This window comes from Bos indicus x Bos taurus, chromosome 18 (assembly GCF_003369695.1).
Source record: "Bos indicus x Bos taurus breed Angus x Brahman F1 hybrid chromosome 18, Bos_hybrid_MaternalHap_v2.0, whole genome shotgun sequence".
NCBI lineage: Eukaryota > Metazoa > Chordata > Mammalia > Artiodactyla > Bovidae > Bos > Bos indicus x Bos taurus.
The window spans coordinates 17884748-17899699 of record NC_040093.1 but is presented as its reverse complement, the minus strand read 5'-3'; the positions used below and the strand labels follow the sequence as shown (position 1 = coordinate 17899699).

The following is a 14952-nucleotide window of genomic DNA, read 5'->3' as shown; positions in this document are numbered from 1 at the left end:
TCCCTAAAGCCCTGAGGCTGTCACAAACTCAAAGCATGACCCTGTCCTGACAACCTGAGCATCAGCATCTATTTAGGGACAGAGCCCTTAGTGTTCACAGTCAATGTGGGCAGCACATCCACCTCCAGTGACAGCCCATAGTGGCCAGGCCAGGGTGAGGGAAGCCCTCGGGGTGTGGCAGCCCAGAGGAGGGGCCTGACATTGTCGGGGGAGCTTCCCTGGAGAAAAGAGGCTGAGCTCCTGGGAATAAGGAGCGCGGAGTGTTCCAGACAGCGGGTGTGCAGTCCCACTCACCCCGCTGGCCCTCCCACTGTCTTCCCAGAAGGTCGCTGAGCACCTGTGCTCAAGGGGCCCACATGTGCCTCTGACTGCCACTGGCTGCACACTGCCCCTCGCTCAGGGCAGCTCTATGCTTCTGCTGTCATAGGTCCCTTCCCTGGGGCAGGGCCAGAATGACACCCTGCTGCCCAGTCGGCTCCCCGCAGGCAGGCACGAGCACTCCATGGCTGCCCTTGTGTCTCCTTCTGGGGCCTTCGTAGCCCAGCACTTCTTGCTCATTCATGTAGCAGGCACCAAGTGTATGCACTGCTCTCTGCCTCAAACAGGTTCCCTAGCTCTCCTGGAACAGGGTGCTGGGGGAGACAGCAGGCAAATAATTACAAAAGCAGTGAATGAATTATGCTAGGGGAGTGCCTGCAGGGCAAACCTCCTGGGATCTGAGGGGATGTGATGCATGGCTGGAGGGGTGTCTGATCTAACGGGGTGGGTGGGGTGGCGGGAAGGGATAATTTCCCTGAGGAGGAGTCATTTCTACCAAGGAGCAGAGGGTTAAGGAGGAAGGAGCAGGTAAAGCGGCTTCTGGGGAACTGATTTCATCTTGATGCGGTTATGTGGGCGTTTGCTTTGTAACTGTTTGTTAAATTGTACATATATGTTTTGTACACTTTGCTATATGTGGGCTATTTTACAAATTTTTTTAAGACAAAATGGAAAGGTGATGTATGGAGAAAGCGTCCCTATGAGCAGAAATAGCAAGTGCAAAGGCCCTGGGGTGGGGAGGAGGGTGGGTGCCGGCCGGTCACAGACCCCTTGGCTCAAAGATGGAAATTGGGAGGGCAGCTGATGGGAACCTGAGGAGCTTGGCAGGGGCCAAACCACGCAAGGCCCTGTCAGCCACAGCACAGAGTTTGGACTTAGTCCTAAGAGCTGTGGGCAGCAAGGAAGTGTTTCAGCAGAAAGGATGACACAGGCAGATAGATGTTTTGAAAGATGGTGCTGGAGGCAGGATTGGAGAAGTGTCAGGGATGGGTCTGAGGCTGAGACATCAGTGAGAAGGGAGGAAGGGGGCCTAGGCAGAGCAGAGGGCAGAGCAGCTGTGGATGTGTCAGCAGTGGTACTGCCAGGACGTAAGAAGGGAGGAGACAAAGGTCCGGGACAGTGCTGGCGACTGCTCATGTCAGGAGGCTACTGCAGATGGGGGTCTTGAGATTCGTGAGAGAGTAGAGGAGACTGGGGCCAAGCAGTCCCGAGAGGAATGTTACTCTTTTCTCGTTGTGGTGGGTCTTCACTGCGGCACGCAGGCTCTTTGTTCTAGCTCGCGGGGTTTCTCTAGCTGTGGTGCACAGACTCTCTAGTTGTGGCACACGGGCTCTAGAGCACGTGGACTCAGTAGTTGTGGCACGTGGGCTTGGTTGCCCCATGGCATGTGGGATGTTAGTTCCCCAGCCAGGGATCAAACCCATGTCCCCTGCATTGGAAAGCAGATTCTTGACCACTGGCCCACCAGGGAAGTCCCCAGGAATGTTATTCTTATGTTTATTGTTGTTTAGCCTCTGAGTCATGTCTGACTCTTTGCAACCCTATGGACTGCAGCCCACCAGGCTTCTCTGTCCATGGGATTCTCCAGGCAAGAATATTGGATTGCCATTTCCTTCTCCAGGGGATCTTCCTGACCCAGAGATAGAACCTGTTTCCTGCATTGTCAGACAGATTGTTTACCACTGAACCACAGGGGAAATCCCTGTTCTTACGTTTACTGACCCTAAAGCACCTACTGTGTGCCAGGTACCGTTCCAAACACAGTGGACAAAGTCGAGTCCCTCTTTTGTGGAACTGACACTCTTCTGGAGAGAAAGCAAGGCAAACAGACAGCTGAGCAGCCATGTTAATCTGCCAGGTGGGATATGGTCTGGGAAGAAAACCCAGCTAGGCAGAGGTCCTGGAAGGCCTCTTGGAGGAGGTGATATTTTGCAGGAAGCATGGAAGTGATCCAGGCAGGGGAAATAGGAGATGCCGAGTCCCTGAAGGTAAACTCATTTGTGGTGTTCTAGAGATGCTCTGCTGGCCAGACAGGCTGAATGGGAGAATGGCAGGAGGTCTGATTTGCACGGCGGGCAGGGACCCAGCTCAGGCAGGCTTACCAACCATGGTCAGATGCTGGATTTTGGTTCTGAAAGACATTGGAGCCACAGAACATAATCTGACTTGGGTTTTAAGATCACTGTGGGCTCCTCGGGGGAACGTGGGCTGTCTCAGGGGTAGTAGGGATTGAGTTTGCCAGCACAACTCAAGGACTGACTGACTGCCAGGGAAGGGAAGGGCCCCGCCATGCCCAAACCCCCCACCCACTCCCTCCGCGCGCTCCAGCCCTCCCGTGGAAACTGCTGCAGCCTGTAGCAGCTTGTGCCCGTGGATCATTCCAGTGACTTCACAGACTCTCCCCTCAGACATTCGTCATGGGAGCCCGGCTTCCAGGCACGGGGCCAGGCGCCAGTGCCTGCTGCGGGCACGCCAGTGGGCTGAGCGATCCCAGGCGGGCAGCCACCTGGCCCCCCGCCCTCTCTCAAGGCAGCACACGCTCCAGAGCCCCCTGGGTTTCCAGAGCAATTTGTCTGCGCTGTTTAGAGGCGATGAGCGGCTCTCGGTTCCACGTGGAGCTGACACGGCCAGGCATTCCTGGGCGGGCAGGCAGGCAGGAAGCCCGCGGCCCTGCTTCCGCAGGCAGGGCCCTTGTCTCCAGGATCCCCTCCTGGGGGCACATCCCTGAAAGGTAACATGAGGCCCTCAGGGTCCACTGGGCCCCACCCCGCCCACGTAGGCTGGGAAGCCAGGGTTAAGGGGAAACACCTACTCAGAGAGTCACTGTCAGCTTGGGAAGAGGAACTCAGGCCATCTCCAGAAACTCCAGGGAAGGAGGATACCAAGCAGAGATCATGGGGCAGGGCAAGGGGAGTGCAAAGGCTCTGAGGTGGAAGTGTGTCTGTTGTGTTTCAGGAACAGTGTCCATGTGACCAGAGCAGAATGAGTGAGAGGGGGAGTGGGAGTTGCTGAGGGCAGAGAGGGGTCAGCCCAGATGGTGTGGGGCCCTGTGGACCGGGGAGGACTCTGACCCTGAGCTGAGGAGAGTGGTGATGGCTCTCACCCTCCGGCTGGGTTTGGGGGTGAGGGCAGGAGGAGGCCACTGTGGGGATACCTAGGCACTGTGGTTGGAGGTGGGGTGGAAGTGGCTGGTGGTGGTTGGAGTCCCCATTGATTTTGTGACATGGGGTTTTTGCCCCATATTGTCATTCCTTCTACTTCCTGAAGACCTGATGTTTTTGCTCCCAGGCTGAAGGGCAGAATGTTGCCACGTGTGGCTCCTACACTGAGCCTGATCATTCCAGCCATGTTCAGGGACTGATTCGGCTCTCAAGCCCCTGCCAGACACCAAGCAGAAAAGGCCCCACAGAGGCCCCCCTGAGGGTATCTGGTGAGCAGCATTTCCCAGGCTCTGGCCTCTGACTGCCTGTGTCCAGGTCACAACTCCACCACTAACCAGCTGCGTGGTCTCCACCAGGCTCCTTAGTTTCTCTGAGGCTCAGTTTCCTCATCTGTAAAATGGAGGTGAAGGTAGACTCTGTGGTCCAAGCTGCGAGGATACACCCACACCATGGGTTTGAAGCAGCCAGCACAGGGCCTGAGACATAGCTGGTCCAAATACACCTGCAGCTGCTAGGTTCGGTTTTCATGTGTTATGTATTTTTCATGACTACCATTGTCATCGAAAGTACAGGTTGGTGGTTAAACAGAACGCCTCTTGAGCCAGACTGCCTGGCTTTGTATCCTGGTGCTGTCCTCAACCAGTTGTGTAATTTGGGGCGTTATTTAAAAAAAATCTCTCTGGGCCTCAGTTTCCCCACTTGGAACATAGGGAGAGTGGTACTTCCTGCCTCATGGGATTGCTGGGCAACCAAATGAAGTGATGCCTCCAAGATGCTTGGAGCAGGGCCTGGCTGTGTGCATGGGCTCAGTGCCGGCCGCTGCCCTTCCTGCCACCTGCTCCGCCAGTGCTCTTCCTCCCAAAGGCAAAGGCAGGACTCCCCTGGTGATCTGGTGGTTAAGAGTCCACCTGCCAATGCAGGGGACAAGGGTTCTGTCCCTGGTCTGGAAGGATTCCACGTGCTGTGGGGCAACTCAGCTCATGCTCCGCAGCTACTGAGCCCCCACGCTAGAGCCTGTGAGCCTCAAGCACTGAAACCCGAGCACTCTAGAGCCCATGCTCTACAAAAAGAGAAGCCACCGCAACTGGAGAGTAGCCCACACTCACCGAAATTAGAGAAAACCTATGGCAACAAAGACCCAGTGAAGCCAAAAAAATAATAATAAGGCAGGGGCACAGCTCCCTTTGTGCCTGTTGCCCGCCCGGGGCCACCCATCAGCCTCCCCAGGGATGAACAGACCAGAGCATGGCGCACTCCCAGGCAGCTGTGCAGTTTCTTCATTCAGCCTACAGTTTTTCTGCTTTCACTCCAACAAAAGCTTAACTGTTCCTCCTGAGACAGCACAGGTAACTGCCCAGCCTCTCTGGGGGAAGGTGGGGTGAAAGTATAGAGCAGAATGTCCCCTCTGCAGCCCTGGCTGAGCCCGGAGCCTGGGCATTTAGCCCCTGGACACACCACATCCCTGTGTATCTGCAGCTCCAAGAGCACATTCCATTGCCCAGGCCTACCCTGAGCACTTTGTGCAGATGTGATCTCGTGAGGCAAGTGTGTCGTTGCCTCGATTCTCAGAGGAGGAAACTGAGGCTCGTCGAGGGGAAGGGGCTCCAGCAAAGATCACAGCATGTCAGTTGGTGCTGGGCTTGGACCCCAGGTCAAGTAAGCAGCATGGTCCATGTTCTCAGCATGGTTCTCAGGCAGTGCTGCTGCCTCGTTTTTCAAGCTGAGGCTCGGGGAGGGCACCTGGCCTTGCAGGTGCTTCAGAGAAAAGGTGTATTCACTCTGTTGATTGGTGGCCTAAGAGCTCTACCCTGTACTTGGCACCTGGCGCAGCTCATGGTCCAAGGGGGAGTGAGAAGGGGCGCCCGTCTGAGCAGGCTGGGTCGAGATGCACAACATATTCAGAATAGTTCTTTGTGGCCCTGCTGTGTGTGGGGGGCACCCGTTCATGCCTGAGGCTGGTAGAGGTTGAAAGCAGGGACAGTCATGGGAATGCCTTTTGGCTCTAAGCAACAAGTCCCAGCTCAATTGGAGGAAGTCTGTTACCTCTGAGAACATGAAGTCCCACGCTAGGGAGGGCCCCATGATTGGGGAATTTACTGACTCAAGGACTCAGGTTCTTTCCCTTTCTTTGTTCTGTCTCCATCGGCCTGCAGACTGGCTCCCCTCACAGTCTCAAAGTGACTGTCCACTGTGTCAAGTGGAAGAAGAGGTGACGTTTACTACAAGTGGTCTTTGTTTGTTAGTTTTCCAGTGAAGAGACCTTCCCCAGAAGTCACCTAGCAGACTGTCCGTCCACACACACACCTGATGCTTCACTGTCCAAAACAGATCACAGACCTACCCCTGACCCATCCCAGACAGGTGGCATCCAGCATTCGGGAGTGTGCCCTGGGCCGGGTGCCAGGTCACCTTCCTCAAGGATGAGTAAAACCAGCCTTCATTACAAGGTGACGGGGAATAGGGTGACACCCAGTGCCTGCCACAGGCTAAGGGAGCAAGCCCCTCCCAAATGGGGCAGTGGATGGAGCCAGCTGGCAGACACAGAGAAAGGGGTGTTCTTTTTCCCTTCCTTTGATTATTATTATTCATCTTGGCCATGCTGGGTCTTTGTTGCAGCACACAGGCTTTCTCTAGTTGTGGCATGGGGCAGGGGCTCTCTAGTTGCAGCATGTGGGCTTCTCGTTGAAGAGCATGGGCTTAGTTGCCCTGTGGCAACTAACCCCAACCAGGGTTTGATCCCCAACCGGGGATCAAACCTGCGTCCCCTGCACTGGGGGGCAGATTCTTAACCACTGGACCCAGTCTTCCTTTTGTTTCTTTATCATCTCTTGTTTGTTTTTTCCAGCTCATAAAAGCTGAACATGCCTGATGACAGGATAGAGAAATATGTACTGTAGAAATATAAAAGTTAGGGTAAAACCAGTTAGGATATATTCATAGAGTGGACCACCTGCAGCCATTGAAGGGAGAGGGTTTTGTGTGGACTGACATGGAGAGAGCTCCAGGGCATCGTGTTAAGGTCAAAGCCAGGTGCCGAGCAAGCTCATGATAGGCTGCCATTTATGTTAAAAAGGAAAATTGGGAGGCTACACACACTGGGCTCTGTGTTGAAGAAGAAGAAAGGGGAAAAGTCAAGGTTGCCTCAGAGAAGGAGACTGGGCTGTCAGCACTTTGATTTCTGCCCTGTGCTGTGTATGTGGTTTCATCTCCCCTGTCATTACTGCCTCCAGAGATAATCAGTGTGCACTCCTCCAGAGAGCTTTCTCCAGATCTGTACCAGCCCAGATCTATCACACATATTTTGACAGTTACCCAAAACAGGAAAAGCACTTTACATTACACCCCAGTGTGGACATCCTCAGTAAAGTTTCACAAAACCACTTACCTTATTTCATATGAGGTACACTGAGGTTTTTTATTCCAGTCTGTTTCTCCCCACCCCCTACCCCAAATAACAGTCAAGATATAGTAAATTGATTTCATGGCCCACAGTTGGGGAAAAAACTACACATTTCCTTTTCATAAAAATAAAGACACCCCCCCCCCAAAAAAAAAAAGCCCAATAACATTTGACAACACATATACATTTAAAAAAAGAAAAAGCACACTTTGCATGATGCCTTGTTTCCACTTCCTGTAGCTCAGGCATCTGTCTTCATCCATAAACAGAAGTTGACCTCATTCTTCACACTAGCTGCATAGTTTTTGATCATATGGATATGCTTGGACTGATCTAAGAACTCAGGCCACGTCCAGCTTTTTCCTGTTTACACACAGCATTGCAGTGACCATCCTTGTATGTGCCTGCATGTCCTTGTGCAGGCTTTTCTCTGGCGTGGATTTCTGGGAGATCAGAGGCTAGACTGACACTACTCACATCTTTCAGTTCAGCTCAGACACTGTCTCCTCCTTGGGGAAGCCCTTGTGACCTCCCCAGATAAAGTCCAATCCTGATGTTACATGCTCCGTGACTCCCTGAACAACCCCTCACCAGTGCACAACCTTGGACCTGTTGACAGATGTTGCTAAATTATAGAAAGTCTTTATAAGTCAGTCAGAGCTTGCATTTGAAAATCCATTCTGACAGTCCGCCTTAGGATTGGGATGTTTCAGTATCACATTTAATGACGTTACTGATGATAATTAGATTTGCATTTGCCATTTTGCGCTTTGTTTTCTGTGTTTACTGTCTTTCTCCTTTGTCCTTCCTTTACTTTTGCCTTTTGTGTTAAATTAGTTTTAGTACACCATTTGGATTCCTCTTAACTTTAATTATAGTATGCATCTTATCAATGTATTTCAGATTAGTGCTGACTGAATACCAACAAAATATAGAAACTTTCCTCCAATAAAACCCCATTCCTTTCCCTCTCCTTCGTGCTATTACTATCATACATTCTACATCCATATATGTTATAAACCAAACAATATAGTGTTATTATTGCCTTGTACAGTCTTACATGTAACTTTAGAAGTTAGAGAAGAAATAAGAAAACCTAAATATTCTACGCTCCTGCTCAGCTGTGTCCAGCTCTTTGTGACCCTATGTCTATAGCCCACCAGGCTCCTCTGTCCATGGGATTTTCCATGCAAGAGTACTGGAGTGAGTTGTCATTTCCTTCTCCAAAATATTCTATGAAGTCTTTTATTTTAACCCATTCTTACCATCTTGGACCCTTCACTTCTCCATGTGAATTCAGGTCATCACCTTCAGTCATTTCCTTTCAGCCCAAGGAATTTTTACTTATTAGGCAGATGTGCTAGCAATGAATTCTCTGAGTCTGTTTATCTGGGGACATCTTTATTTTGTCTTCATCTATGAAGGATAGTTTTGCTGGATATAGAAGTCTTGGTTGATGGTTTTTTCTCTCAGCACCTTGAAAATACCATCCCATTCTTGGTAACCCACTCCAGTATCCTTGCCTGGAAAATCTCATGAACACAGGAGCCTGGTGGGCTGCAGCCCATGGGGTCACAAAGAGTGGGGCACGACTGAGCAAATAACACACACTGCCATTGATTCAAATGATAGGTCAGCAGTTGATTGTATTGATTCCCTGTGTATATGATGAATCTTTTTCTCTTGGTGCTTTCAGAGGTTTTATCTTAGTGCTTGACTTTCACTCATTTTTCTGGATGAAGTCTTTGTGTTTATCCTGGTGGAGATTTGTTGAGTTTTTCAGATGTGTAGATGAATGTTTTTTTATCCAGTTTGAGAAGCTTTTAGCCATTATTCCTCCAAACCTTTCTTCTGACCCTTTTTCTCTTCTCCTTCTGGAACCCTCAGTGAAGTTCTACGGTGGCAGAACTTGCTTGTTCATTGAGCTGGGCAGGGGGATGGGAGGAGCCCCAGGCTAAAACATCAGATTCCCTCTGTTCTTACCCTGAAGTTCAGTTTTTCAAGAAAATAAACAATACTTGGATTGTTGCATGTCCTCGGTCAATTTCCAGAGTGCTGAAATGGTTGTTTTTGTTGATTTTGTGCTTGGTGGGGAGAGAATTCGCCAGTCTTCTCATTCATCCGTAGTCAGAAGTCCCACCCTTTAATTTTGCTGAATTGACCTTCAGTAAGCTTTTATTAACTTGCACTCCAAGGACATTAATTTTCCCATTAAAGACCTCTTACTTGAAGTGGAATTAGAATTTTATTTTAAAGTTTTAAAAGCTGATTTGCTTCAGTGGGGTCAGCAATTGGGTCCCCAAGAGTTGGGTCCTAATTAACCACATGAGGTTCATTGTAGCATTAACTCCACAGGAATCCAGCATTTGGAATATCGAGCTGTGGTTTTAGATTAGATCAACTGGAGTGGTGTCTGATGTGTATTAGTGCTCAAAAAATCTTTGAGTGAAGATACTATGTGGCAAGGCATAAGTTTAACAAAAATAAGTTACAGAACAATTTATTAGCATGGTCTCAGTTATATGAAAACATAATTCTCGCACCCTTCAAAAAAAAGGCTCCTGTTTTCCAGTTGTATACACGTTTTTCTTTTTGTCTGTTTTTCTTTTTCTTTCTTCTTCTTTTTTTTTTCTTAAGCCATGCTGTGCTGCTTGTGGGATTTTAGTTCCCTGGCCAGGGATCGAACCCAGGCCCCAGCAGTGAAAGTGAGTCCTAACCACGGACCACCAGGGAATTCCCAACATGTATGTTTTAACCATAGGAAAGGGTTAGGAAAGAAATACAGCAAACTGTAAACCGTGGTTACCTCCAGAGATGGGTCGGCGGGCCCCCCACCTCCAGCTGTGTAGGTTGTGCTCAGGATACAAGGAATCTCCAGGGGGGTGGGCAATCATCTGCCCACAGAGGGTGACTTTTTTAGATACCCATAGAGGTATCAACTGTGCTAGGAGGACATCGCTGGGAGGGGATGGAGGCTGTGAAGGGAGCATTACCTTTTCTCCACGTAGACATCTATGTATTAGAATTTTCGCGGCAGGATCTCTCCTGTGTGAATGAACTTCTTTATTGTTTGTTTCCCAAGAGTAAACTTAAACAGATAGACTTTTCGAAACGTGCGACGGAGTTATTTTACTTTTCGAATTTTTACATTGCAGCGATATGAGCTCAAGGGCCGGCTACCCCGCTCAGGTTCACAAGACAGCCAGCACCGAGACCCCGCGGCCCTCACAGCTGGCCCAGGCCAGCACCTTCCAGCTCTCCACCTCTGTCCCCAAGTCCTTCTTCTCCAAGCAGCCCGTGCGCAGCAAGCACCCCACGGGGTGGAAGAGGACAGACGAGCCCCCTCCACGGCCACTCCCCTTCACTGACCCAAAGAAGTAAGTGCCTGGGTACCTGGTGAGGCACCCCCAGAGCCAAGCTTGGCATCTCGGGACAGTGGGGAGGGTGACCCCTCGCTCCCTCATCTGTCAGTCACCATGCCCGTCTACACACTGGGAATACAACCGCGCACAGGCCGACAGGGCCCCTGCCCTCCAGGGGGCCGTGCTGGTTGGGGAACGGACAGCAAATAGGGTGACTAAGAAAAGTGTGCAGAGTCAAATGGTGGCGAGCCTTGTGACACATCTGGATGAAGAACGTTCCAGGCAGAGGGAACAGCAACTGACAGACCCTGAGGCAGGAGCAGGCTTGGTCTGTGGGGGGAAGGCCAGTGTGGCTGGGACCATGTGAGCACGTGAGGTCAGAGAGGCAGTGAGCACAGATCGTGGAGGGTTCTGTGGGCCCCAGGTAAGGGCCTGGGCGTCTGCTGTAATTCAGGGGGAATCGAAGAAGGGTCTGGAACAGAGGGGGACAGACCTAAGTTGAGTATTCACAGGGCCTCTGTGGCTGCATGTGGAGCATGGTCTGCAAGGGATCAGGAGACAGGGGGCGCTGGTGTGATGGTCCAGGCAGGACACAAGAGGCCTGGGGTGGGATGGAGGCTGAGGAGGAAGAAGGAGGCAGCTTTGGGATAGATTCTCTGAAACAGGAGTCAGCAGGTTCCACTGGCAGATCAGATGTGGTGTGAGAGGAAGAGCAAGGTGGAAGGTGATACCAGGTCTTTCAGCCTGGAGGATGGGCAGACTCTTCTTGAGCTGAGATGGGGACTGAGTGGGGAGTGGGCTCAGGGCTGGAACTGTAGAGTGAACTGTAAACCGTGGTTCCCTCCGAGTAGGGAGCTCCAGAGCTCAGGCCTGGACGGGCTTACCCTTTTTTATTTTTCTGCTGCACTGGGTCTTGGTTGCTGCACGAGGGCTTTCTCCAGTTGCAGTGAGCAGGGGCTACTCTTGTTGCGGTGCACAGGCTTCTCATTTGGGTGGCCTCCCTTGTTGGAGCACAGGCTCTGTGCACGTGGGCTTCAGTAGTTGCAGCTTGCAGGCTCTATAGAGTACAGGCTCAGTAACCCTGAGTCATGTGGGAACTTCCCAGACCAGGGATCGAATCAGTATCCCCGTCATTGGCAGGCAGACTCTTAGCCACTGGGCCACCAGGGAAGCCCACAGACGGATTACTGTTGTGATGTGCAATAGACACGGAGGAGGCAGTTGGGTAAGGAGTCTGGAGCTCTGGGAAGAGGTCAGGGTGGAGAGAATGGGACTATTGTTAACATAAAGGCTGGAGAGGAGGGGGATGTAGGCCTCCACCTGAGATCCCTAAGTGTTCATACAAGGAGGAGGATCCAGTGAAGGGGGAGCCCAGACAAATGTGGGGTCTGAGAGCCCAGGGGTGACAACTGGGAGCAGTCAGGGAACTGAGAAGGGGGTTGAGCCTCCCAGAGGTGACTGGAGGTGCCAGAGAGAAGCCAGGGCAGAACAGGAGGCAGCTGGTTTGGGCCATTTTGCTCTGAAACCAAAAAGAAGAGAGGAGTGGTCAGTTAAAAACCAGTTCTTTGAATTTGGAGGTTTTATTTATCTTAATTTATCTGCACTGCTCAGCACGTGGGATCTTAGTTCCCCAACCTGGGATCGAACCCATGCCCCCTGCATTGAAAGTGCGGAGTCTTAACCACTGGACTACCAGGGAAGTGCCGATTTTTGAAGTTAGAGTACAATGGTACTGAAAATTTATCCAGTACTCACCACATACCAGTTTTGGTGCTGAGCTCTAGTCCATGAATTGATTCACTGAATCCATCTCAACAACTCTTCCATGAGTTGTTCAGTCATTCATTTCCGACTCTGCAACCCCATGGACTGCAGCACGCCAGGCTTCACCATCTCGTGGAGTCTGCTCAAACTCATGTGCATTGAGTCGGTGATGCCATCCAAACATCTCATCCTCTGTCACCTCCTTCTCATCCTGCCCTCAATCTTTCCAAGCATCAGGGTCTTTTCCAGTGAGTTGGCTATTCTCATCTGGCAGCCAGAGTATCAGAGTTTCAGCTTCAGCATCAGTCCTTCCAGTGAATATTCAGAGTTGATTTCCTTTAGGATTGACTGGTTTGATCTCCTTGCAGTCCACGGGACCCTCAAGAGTCTTCTCCAGCACAACAGTTGGAAAGCATCATCACGTTCTTTGGCTCTCAGCCTTCTTTATGGTCCAACTCTCACGTCCGTACATGACTACTAGAAAAATCATTGCTAGTGATTTTTGACTAGACGGACCTTTGTTGGCAAAGTGATGTCTTTGCTGTTTAATATGCTGTCTAGGTTTGTCATAGGTTTTCTTCCAAGGAGCCGGCATCTTTTAATTTCATGGCTGCAGCCACCATCCCCGGTGCTCCATGAAGCAGACCTGTCATTTGCTCAGCTTTACTGCTGAGGCCCAGAGGCTCATAGCTGGGAAGGGGTGGAGCTTGGGTCAGAACCCAGAAAGCCACGGCTCCTCTTCAGGTGGGGGGCCTGCCCTCCTCCGTTCTGTTCTCTGTAACATCCTCTCTCATGACCTGGAGGGGGCCATTCAGATGTGTGGTGACACAGAGCTCATAAGGAGAGAGCTGTCAGGAGACAGAAACAGGATCCCTGGAGAGGTGGGCGAGCAAGCAAGTGGAGAATCCAGTTCACGCTGCTCGCTGACAGCCAGGGGCCACTCTGCAAACTAGATTTTGATCCTCCCCTCCCCTCACTAAAACCTCCAGCGACTTGCCCCACCCCCAGGACTAATGACAGAGGACTAATGACTCCTTTCCTGAGCGCATGTATCATACCAGGCACTAGCGCACTGTGCGCTTTGCCCAGACTCCCACCTGGACCCCGCACGACGCGCCCGTCACCCCTCTGCCCTCATCTCCCACGCTCCCCCAGGCTTGCTCCACTCCACCCACCCGGCCTCTCGCGGCTCCTCGGTCTTGAGTCCCACCAAGTGCAGGCCGACCTCAGGGCCTCTGCAGTGGCTGTCACCAGTTCCCAGAATGCTCTTCCTCCACGTCTTGTGGCCGAGGTGGGATTCTGGAGCTTGGTCTGGTGCCACCTCCTCATTTGGGTCTCCCCAGCCTTCTGTCCCCTCTGCCGTCACTCCATCCCTGGTCTCTGTTCCATGGCCCATTCCTCCATGGAAAGCAGGTGACAATCTTGGTCACAAGACAGGTGTCAGCTGACACTGTGTGGGCACTCCCATCAGTGAGTGGGATGTCTGAGCCTCACATCACACTCCATTCTCACTGTAACCCCATAAAATACGGTAAGGCCCTCATTTTTCAGGGTGCCAGAGGGTCCAGCCCTGCTGGCCCCACTCTGCTCCTCCATGGGAGCAGCCTCCCTGCCCTCCCCAGCACGTGTGCTGTCCCTTCTGCCTGGGTGCCCCCTGCCCCACCGGCTCTGTCCTGCCCACCTGGAGTTTGCTCGGGCTGCCATAACAAAGCACTGCAGACCGGGGGCTCAACAGCACAAGTGTCTTTACTTGGAGCTCTGGAGGCTGGAGGCTGGAGCCAAGGTGGAAGCAGGGTTGGTTCCCTCTGTGGGCGGAAAGGAAGTGTGTGTACCACACCTCTCTCCCAGCTTCTGATTGATTGGCCAGCAAACTGTGGGGTTTCTTGGCATGTAGATACATCTGGGTATGTGTCTCTGTGTCCACATCTCCTGTTTTTATAAGGACACCAGGGTCAGTCTTAATTGGAGAAGGCAATGGCACCCCACTCCAGTACTCTTGCCTAGAAAATCCCATGGACAGAGGAGCCTGGTGGGCTGCAGTCCATGGGGTCACACAGAGTCGGGCACGACTGAGCGACTTAGCAGCAGCAGCAGTAGTTGCCTCATTTTACCTTGATTGGGCTTCCCTGGTGGCTCAGATGGTAGAGAATCTGCCTTCAATGCAGGAGACCTGGGTTTGATCCCTGAGTCAGAAAGATCCCCTAGAGAAGGGAATGGCAACCCACTCCAGTATTCATGCTTGAAGAATCCCATGGACAGAGGAGCTGGCAGGCAACACAGTCCATGGAGTCACAAAAAGTCAGACATGACTGAGCGAGTAACACTTTGACTTTACCTTCATTATCCCTGGAAAGACACCATTTCCACATCAGGCCAAATTCTGATATTTGGGACTTCAACATATCATTTGGAGGAGACCCATAACGCCAGCCCTCAGGTCTCACACAGACCTGCCATCCTCAAAGAAACTCTTCCAAGACCCACACCAGGTTCATCCGTCCCATGGACCCCACACTTCTTCCCCTGCTTGGCCTCTATCCAGAGCACATCACACAGTCATTTGCTAGAGATTCAGTTCTTCCCTGTCAACCCGTTGGACTAAAGGTACTGGGACAGCAGACCCACCTGAGCCCCATCCAGGACAAGGTATGTAGTAGGCGGTCAGAAAGTATACCTGGCAGACTTCCCTGGCGGTCCAGTGGTTAGGACTCCACGCTTCCACTGCAGGGGCACAGGTTTGATCCCTGGTCAGGGAACTAAGATCCTACATGCCACCGTGGCGTGGCTGAGAAAATATATACCTGGAGAGGTGACAGCCAAAAACAAACAGCAGCCCCTCTTTTCCCACCATAAGATCCAAAGAAAGCTTTTTATGTATGTGCGTGCATGGCATAAAAATATGTAAACTAAATATATAAAATACCAGGGGACACAGAATAGTTTCGTG

General features: G+C 51.6%; 1 protein-coding gene across 4 annotated transcripts in view; it reads left to right on the top strand.

Moving 5' to 3' along the window:
• SIPA1L3 (signal induced proliferation associated 1 like 3) overlaps window positions 1–14952 on the top strand; it is a 253461-nt gene that overhangs the window by 214546 nt on the left and 23963 nt on the right. For all 4 annotated transcript variants that reach the window (XM_027515958.1, XM_027515959.1, XM_027515961.1 and 1 more), the window contains one exon: window positions 10035–10256. In XM_027515958.1, coding sequence (XP_027371759.1) covers window positions 10035–10256 — 222 coding nt within the window. The remainder of the gene's footprint in view (window positions 1–10034; window positions 10257–14952) is intronic.